This window comes from Nannospalax galili, unplaced genomic scaffold, assembly GCF_000622305.1.
Source record: "Nannospalax galili isolate Female #2095 unplaced genomic scaffold, S.galili_v1.0 scaffold189, whole genome shotgun sequence".
In the NCBI taxonomy this organism is placed as follows: Eukaryota; Metazoa; Chordata; class Mammalia; order Rodentia; family Spalacidae; genus Nannospalax; species Nannospalax galili.
The window spans coordinates 3585561-3594695 of record NW_008360331.1 but is presented as its reverse complement, the minus strand read 5'-3'; the positions used below and the strand labels follow the sequence as shown (position 1 = coordinate 3594695).

The window sequence follows — 9135 nt, the reverse complement described above, 5'->3', positions numbered from 1 at the left end:
AGTAATGTTTGTACATGAAACAATGTTTGTTGTTAAGCAGAAGTGCTATATGTGCTATCAGAGGCAGCAAAGGTTTCTAAATTACTTAAGTGATAAATCTCTAACTTTCTTTTAATCAGAAACCTCCCCTTTCTGAAATATCACCACATTGGAAAGTAGCAAGCTACAAGGGAAAGTTTTGAAGAGCATCAGCCCTTGTTTTGATTTTAAAGCCACTCAATTTTTATGACTTCACACTATTTCTAAACCTCTCTTTCTGAATCAGTAAAACAGAAATGATACAGACAGCCTTGAAATGTCATGAGAGGGAGATGTGAGTCCCTGACAATACCAATGGCAGATGTTCACAGATGTTGTGATGACACATCTTTGGGATAATGTGGACCAGAGCCAATTATGATCACTGTTTTCTAGTCCTTAATGAAATTAGTAAATATTTTAGCCAGAATATGAGTGATTAAAGTGATTAATAAGTGATACACATTTTGGTAAAATCAATGGCATTGATGTTTTCAGACTACTATTCTCCCAGTATAATTCATTACCGAGTCTATGCAAATGCAACTGACTGCTTTACAGCAGGTCTTCTTCAGAATATTGTTCAGCTTATTCAACAAGAGAATGATCAATATTGTATAGTTCTTTTTAAATAAGGTAGAAGAATGTAATGCATATTAATTAAAAATTCAAAGAAACTGTAACTAATCAATATGAAGATATACACCTCAATCAAAATGTTTTCATCAAGAAAAGCAATAAATTTCAGGGTTCCCTAGAAGGCAGAGTGTGAAATCAGGATGAAAACACACTCAGTTTATGAAAAGACATGATCTTAGGAGAAAGAGTAGAGCACTGAAACAGCAAATCTGGAGAATAGAAAACATTGGGCTAGGGACACAGCTCAGTCTAGAAAGTGTTTAACATGCCAACATGGGGATCTGGGCTCAGAGCCTCAGCACCTGCAGAAAAAGCCAGGTATGGTGGTACAGCCTGGAATACCAACATGCAGATGTGGAGACCAGAAGATCCCTGGAGCTCACTGATGGAATCAGTGAGCTCTAAGTTTAGTGAGAAACCCCATCTCACAAAATTAGGTGGAACTTAACTAAAAAATGATACTTGACATCAACCCCTAGTCTACACACACACACACACACACACACACACACACACACACACAGAGACGCACACACATTAAAAAACGGAAGAAGAAAAGGGAAATATTTATCACTGGCTCACTCCTGCCTTAACGGAAGGAACAGTACAAAGATCCACAAAACCAGGTAGGATTCTGAAGCACACATTGGTGTCAGAATAGCACCAGACAGAAAACAAAATATAACAATTAAAGTGAGATAGAACCCTGTGTCGTTACAACTTTGTATAGATGGTTGCACAGCAATGGCTGGAATACAAATGGTTGGAAAAGATACAGGGGCAGTCCAGCACAGGTCAAACTATCATATGTGACTGCTTCTATTTAGAAAGCAGTTATTTTCTCTACTGATATCAGTCTGTAAGATAAAAAACAAAACCTCTGTTTAACTTTAGAAGATGAATTTTTTATGGCTTCCCACAATTTGAGATCATATAGTGGCATTTCTGGATATAATTGACATTAATGTTTCATATTTCTGTTATTGTATGAAGAAATACATTAAGGTTAATTAAGATATATTAACATACATGAAGGTTCCCACTTGTTAACTGAACTTCTAAGTTTCTCTTCTGCGAGAACTTCTTATATCATGAAAACATTATTACTATAACTCAATAAAACCGTAATGACCTTAGGAATTCAGAAGCAGGAAAAGAGAAACAACACAGGAATTGAACAACAAAATAAATTCTTGTTTTGTAGAAGTGTACAAATTAAATCATTCCTAAAGTTGAAGAGGAAGTTTGAAATTTATTATTATTAAAAAAGAATGAGTAACTTGAATTATATAGTCATTCATAAGTTAAAATATTTACCTGAATCTTGAAATTCATCATCATCAATAAAAAGGGAAAGGACCATTGTGTAGCAAATTAAAAGCTTTCTGAAACTCTCAGATGTTAATCTTTTACTTTAAAATTTTTCTGAATGACTATGACTACTAATGATTATAAAATAAAACTTCCAGAGAAATTTGTTAAGACAAATGCCCTGAAAATAGAACTTCTAGAATAATCACTTTTAGTTTTAAGTAGGGACCATTTAAACATGAGTCAGTGAGGAAAGAATGTTAAACAAATGACTTGGGGGCTAAATCCTCTTCCATTGAATTTTCCCCGTATTGTTTTACTCTTACTGTAATGGAGCAGTTATTTCAAGTAAACATTGGTACAGATTGAGCTGAACAAAAGCACTAACACAAGATCTGCTCTGTAACAGCTCATTATCCAAATTGCAAGTAGCAATGTGGAGTATTTAATTTTCTTTGTGACTTCCCTTTCTGTGACTTTGCTCCTAAAAAAAGTTATTTTGTATTTTTGAGAAGTTGGTTGAAACTACAGCATCTGCTTGAGAATTTCTCATTACGAGAAAATATGACATCAAGGGTTTGCTGCCCCAAATTGAGAAACCCAGCTAATTTTATTATATCCCCCCTCTCGATGGCTATTTCCCTAGCAGTTTTTTCCTCCAGAGTGGTTACAAATTAAACTATATTTTCCATCTACCACTATCACCTTTCTTCCATTCAGTTTTAAGCAGACTAGCCTTTAATAAGAACCCTTTGCCTTATAATCGGTACTTAGTTTCATAGCCTGAAATCAAAACATCCCATTTATTTGTGTCCATGTGGTGTTATGTGAGTCACACCCACCATTGTCCTTTCCCAAGAATGAGATTTTAAGCTAAGTGCTAGAGGAAGAAACTAGACATGAAAATAATATTGACAGATTTAATTGTCCATTCATTCATATAACTATTTCTATATTATGTTTATTACAGTTACTGGCAAAATACTTGTAAAATATTGTATGGGAAAATAGATGGCCCCTTCTTTCAAGCTATAGTCTGGAAGGAGAGGTAAGACATTCCAACAAGTAACTATCATGGAATTGGAAAATAAGTGATACAGATTAGAGATGTATGCACCAACATCTCAGTGTTAGTAGCAAAAACTAACACTTGAGTCTTTCTGCAAAGAACAATATATTCTAAAATGAAATGGAGATCTTTTTTAAAGGTTACAAACTCATTCTATTTTATATCTTACAGGGCTTATACTGAGTTCAATACTGTATAACTGTATTAATTCAACTGTGAACCTAGAAACTTGCACTCACTTGAGAAAGAGATGTACTCTTGCTCCGGAGTGTGTTACTGAATATATTAAATCTGTAGTGAAATACTTGTTCTAATAAAATTTAAAAAAATGATAAAAAATAATAATTAGTAGATGTGAAAAACATTACCATTGAAATCTATCTGACGACTTTATATCCATGCTCAGGTGCCAAGGATCTCAGAAAGTAACTGACTGTGACTAGTAAAAATCAGATAAAGAGATTAGAGACACATGTGCAAACATCTAAGCATTAGTTGCATTAAAAATGAGTTTTTCTGTATGAAAGAGCATATTTTAAAATGAAATAGAAATCTTATTTAAAGGGTAAAAACTCATTCAATTTTATGTGTTACAGGGTTTATACTGAGTTTAATATTGTATAACTGTATTAATTCAACTGTGAACCTAAAAATTTACAGCCATTTTTGAATAAGATGTATCCTTGCTCTGGAATGTGTTACTGAATATGTTAAAGATGTAATAAAATACTTCTTCTATTCATGTAGTTATTAAATTTAAAAAAAATTAAGATAAATAAATTTAAAGAAAAAAATAAAAAACAAACAAACAAACAAAAAAAAGAGTTTCAGAAGAGAAGGAAATTGAGTGTCCACACTGTTGTCACAATGGGCGGGATTATCAACCTTTGAATTTAGGACTAAAGAGCAGCTCACCGCTCACTGTCACCTACAGCTCCATTGCACAACTCAAATCACATATCTTAATCAGATGGCAAAAGTTTTCTTCTAAACCATCTCTGCATAGCTCTTCTCACCTCTGCTCCAAAACCATGTTCCTGCTCTTGCATTCACATAACCACATCTTTACTTGTCACCCTCTTTCACTGCCCCTCTAAATAATATGTCAAATTACACATGTTCTACTTTGGAGCTTTCTGCAGATGGTTTTCACTTTATTGACAGACTTTCAGACTTACAGTGACATGTGAATGGATTTCCTTAAATTTTATCTCCTCTAGCTCCAATAGTCTAATCTGCATTCTGCTGTCAGATTGATTTTCCCAATTTATAGTTCTAATGATATAACCCCCATGCTCAAACACATTTATGGACACTAAATTAATTAACTGTATGAGTCAATGTTTCTTTTAGCTTTTTTGGTGGTGCTGGGGATTGAACCCAAGACCTCTTGCATATTAAGGATAAGCTCTACCACTGAGCTATACTCCAGGAATAGAATCTAAGTTTTTTATCCTGGTACTCAAGGTCTCCTGATACCATACTTTCAACTTTATTTCCTAATACTTAGCCATGTTCCACATACAGCATCCTTATGTTTCTAGACTGAAATATACTGATACTTCAATAATGTGCTTACTCAAATAATTCTATATTCATCTTGAGCCTCCTGATTTTCAAGATTCCATTTCCATCAAAATGTATACTTCTTTATGAGAACTCAAATGAAATATCAACATACCACAGTGACAACTTAACACACTTTCTATGCCATTCTTTATTACCTCTTAAAACCTACACTAAAACCAAACTTACATTACTCAGCTCTTCCTCTTCCCGTTCCATTCAGTACAAGGAATGAGTTCTGTTGATCTCTATAAACCTACAGGACAGAGTGTCTTCTCATAGTTTGTTCAGTTTTTTTAACTGAAGCTTCAGGAAACTGAATGCTTTGTCGCTAACAGATAAACTTCTCCAAACAACAAAACCCTAAATATGCCAATAAACTGGGGTCTGTTTCTGCTTCTGCCTGTCCCAAACATTTTAATCTCTCTTACAAGTGGCACTGAAAGAGTAAGTATGTGTTGTTCCCAGGCTTCATTTTTCTGGACTCTTTCTTCATTTAACCTCTCTGAGTCCCAGCAATCAAAAGCTCCTCCACCTAAACTTAAAAGCTAATGAAGCTTAAAAGCCAGGGCAGGGGTCTGTTTAGTCTTAAATGCAAATTAGAAAACTTTAAGAAAGAGTGACAGTTTCCTTTCAGGAACCTCTTCCCTGATGGATTGCAGAAGAGCTTTCCAAGTCAGACACTGTAAATAAAAATCTTAGACCAACCAGGGACTAAAGTCTCTTGTTGCCCTACAGATGAAGTCTCTGGATTTTGACAAAACCTCCAAAGCCGATATTGTTTTATTAATTCTGATATTGACAAAAACCTCAGACAATACTCATTTTTTCTAAAAGATAATATTTAGAATTCAAGTATGCCATAAAAAGCATCAATTTGCTTGACAATCTGAATTTCAGGCAGCTGAACTGTCTCCCTCCCCAAGCCCAATAATTGACTCTGCTGATGAACTGTGTTTATCATTCTAAGTTTATGAGCCAGTGAAGGTCTGAACTCAATGTGCTCTTGGTACAGGGGGCTGAGGAAAGAGCTTACTAGATCAATTTAGGAAATGCTTCATTTCCTGCCCAATCTGCTAAGGAAATATAAAATGGTCAGAGCTGGGTGCAACAAAGTCATCCACATAGATGGGAAAAATCTCTCCCAGTTCCACCCAGGCCACTGGCAGTGGTCACTTAACGGTGCAAGGTACTGCTTCCTGTTCCAAGATAAATGCAACAGTCCTTCTCTCATAGTTTTACATATATCGATCTTAAGTTAACAAGTGGGTTGTTGGCAGAACTTGAAGATGTTATATAAACATTGTCACTGCTCAAAGGGGAATTTTCTTATGATGGCACTGTGAAAGGGAGGACAGGCTTTTCCCAAGGAGCTGAAGGAGGATATTTTCCCCCAAATGACCTAAATAGAAAAATCCACAGGCTGTTCTGTCCTGTCCTTCACATTCACTTCTCCCTTACAACCAGAGCAGAGCGAGGCAGCTAATTCCATTAACCCTCCTCCACTTTAATTTCAGAAGGACATGCAATCGGGTCAGCATTTAACATCATGTGCAAGGGGGCGCACTCATGGAAGCTTGCAGACCTGGAATAGTAAGAGCCTAGCCCCGGCTTTCAGAATTGATATTAACAAGGCATGTAGCTTTTTGAGGAGTGTTTTTTTTTTTAATTATTATTTTTCTTTTATGCGTATGAGTGTATTGCCTGCACGTAAGTAAGTGCACCCTTGTCAGGCAATGCCTGCAGAGGACAGAAGAGGCTGTCCAAGCTCCTGGAATTGGAGTTACAGACAGTTGTTAGGTATATGGGTGCTGGGTTTCAAGCCTGGGTCTTCTGTGAGAACAGCCAGCATTCTTAACTTCTGAGCTGTCTCTCCCGTCCCCATTGAATAATGTTTTTTAGTCTTAACAATTTTTCCAATGCACACTGAAGAGTTACTTATAAGCTAGCACATTGGTTTGTGTGATAGCTCATAAATGTTCTATATTTTTAAAAGTTAAATTTATAATAGCTCTTTTAACTTAAATATTTTGGGCCTTGAAACCAGTTTCAGTTTGACCCTGGAAACACCAAGATGCAAGATAAGCAAGTTTGTGATGTGGAAGCAGTTTAGAATTTGTCCTAAATTTACTGAGATATATATTTTTAAATGACTGGGAAAATATTGCTGGAGAACTGTATTTTGTTGTCTTTACGTTACCTTTATACATTAAAATTTTACAGGCAGCAAACTTTTGAAAAGAGCACAAGCCAAATAGAGTTAGAACTGATTTTTTAATTATTATTCCCCCAATACACACGGCCAGCACTTCTCAGAGTCAGAATCAATCTCCCATTTGTGTCTCTTATGATACTTTGTGTTTTGCTTTCACACTTATTAAATTTGTCTTCTACTGGAATCCCTTGCTTATTTCTCTCAATAGTACAGTCACCACTGTGGGCAAGGAAAACATCTTCTTTTTCACGTTCCTCTCATTGCCCAACACAGAGTAGGAGCCTAAGGAATTATTGATTTAACTTAATTTTGTATCACTTAAGACGGATTAAGCCAGAGGTGGTGGTGTACGACTTTAAATCTAGCACTCAGTAGGCAGAGGTGGGGGATCTCCGTGAGATGGAGGCTAGCCTGGTCTACATAAGGAGTTCCAAGTCCGTTGGGGCTACAGGTCTCAAACAAAATGGGGTAAAGGGTTAAAAGTCAAACATACTCATTCTTGAAGCTGCTCATTAATTGAGTTTATATAATACACATCTGAATTTCTGTTCCTGCAGTCAGTGGTAGGTTTTAATGTATATCCTTACATTTCTGGAGTTAAGCAAAATACTATGATTATATTCATGTGTATATATCTCTGCAACATGTCTATAATCTTTAATTTTTACCCCCCGACTCCTTAAGATACTAATATTCACTTAGTAGTGAATTACGATTCACCTCTCTAGGTAGCTTTACTCCATCAGAGCTGAAAGCTCAGACTAACAAGGCCTGGCATTGGAAATGCATTATTTCTAACCACAGCCTTTCAGCCATATGCGATGGTTTTATTATTTCTGGAGTTATATCTGAGAAGAGTACGCTTTTCAGAACTAGCACATTTTTAACTAACATTCTGTTTTAATTCTCTAAAAAAGACATTGTATATTCCCAGTTCCCTCGTGATTTCATTAAACACTGTAAGGTGATTACACCACCAATTTTTTTCCCTTCAGTAAAAAGCTATCTTCTGTGGAGCCGGCTCCACGTTCTCCACCAAACCTAAATTCGCATACTTGGTTCAGCAAATGAATTGGTACGTCAAAGTTTCCACCGAAGCTCCCTGAAGGTAAACTGAGGCTAGGAGCCCTCTAGCAGTGATTTCTCATCCACATCATTACAGGAAAAAGAGAAACAGTACCTTGGCTGTCCTCACTGCTGCAGAGACCATTTGACAGGAGGAGGAGAAGAGTGGTCACTTGAGGCAGCTGCATGGTGCCCACGGATGGTCTCAGCGGCCTCTCTGTCCAGGGTAAGTCAGGGAAAGATTCCTCCTAGCCTGGGCTGGGCCTTATTAGCAAATGGAAAAGGTGTACTGAGTATGAGCAGACACTGCCCATTCCTACTTATTTTGGGGGCTCTGATAAAGAACGGGAGGAAATACACACACTCCCTTTGGGAGTTCAGCAGAGAGGAGATTTATTGTTTCAGCCCCTTACAGGAACTCTTTTTTTTTTCTCTCTCTTCCTTTGGCAGCTACTTGTGTTTTTGTTACTACGTTATTTTGTTCTTCTTCAACAAAAAGGTCAGCGTGGGTTTTGAACAGAAACAGACCCTTCTTGAGTATGGACCAGAGAGCTTTCTAACTTTTGTTTTGAAAGTGCATTTTGGAGACGCTATAAAGGGACCTCATTAAGCAGTTACTCAGTTTGGATAAAAAGGCTTTAACTTCCCAAGGGCTGACTCTTAGAACAAAATCCACAAGCAATCGTTTTTCTTTTCAACTTGAAAACTAGATCAGTGAAGACCACCTTCTCAAGATGAATACAAAATGTTAATTAAAATGTGCTTTGCTCTTCAGAAAGAAGTGACCTCTTATGGCTACCCAGAGAGGTTTTTCAAGATATTTCAACAGAATTAATCAATGACCTATGAATACTCCCTGCTCATTTCTGATGTCATGGATATTTTTTTTTCCCTTATGTTACTGGGGGTTGAACTCAAGGCATTGCACATATTAGGCAACTGCTCTACTATAGAGTTACATCCCTATCCCAATATTTCTGGTCTTTTTTTTTTTCTTTAATTAATCAATGACCTATGAATACTCCCTGCTCATTTCTGATGTCATGGATTTTTTTTTTTCCTTATGTTACTGGGGGTTGAACTCAGGGCATTGCACATATTAGGCAACTGCTCTACTATAGAGTTACATCCCTAACCCAATATTTCTGGTCTTTTTTTTTTTCTTTTTTCTTTTTTTTTTTTTCTTTTTAAACAAGGTCTCTCTGTAGCCCCTGCTAGCCTAGAACTTACTATGTACATCAGGCTGGCCTGG

At 36.5% G+C, this 9135-nt stretch overlaps 1 protein-coding gene across 1 annotated transcript in view; it reads right to left on the bottom strand.

The window, feature by feature from the left end:
• Emcn (endomucin) overlaps positions 1-8163 on the bottom strand; it is a 109469-nt gene extending 101306 nt beyond the window's left edge. The window contains exon 1 of the mRNA XM_008826163.3: positions 7999-8163. Within this exon, the coding sequence (XP_008824385.1) occupies positions 7999-8071 (73 nt within the window). The 5' untranslated portion in view covers positions 8072-8163. The remainder of the gene's footprint in view (positions 1-7998) is intronic.
• Positions 8164-9135: the final 972 nt, after the last annotated feature.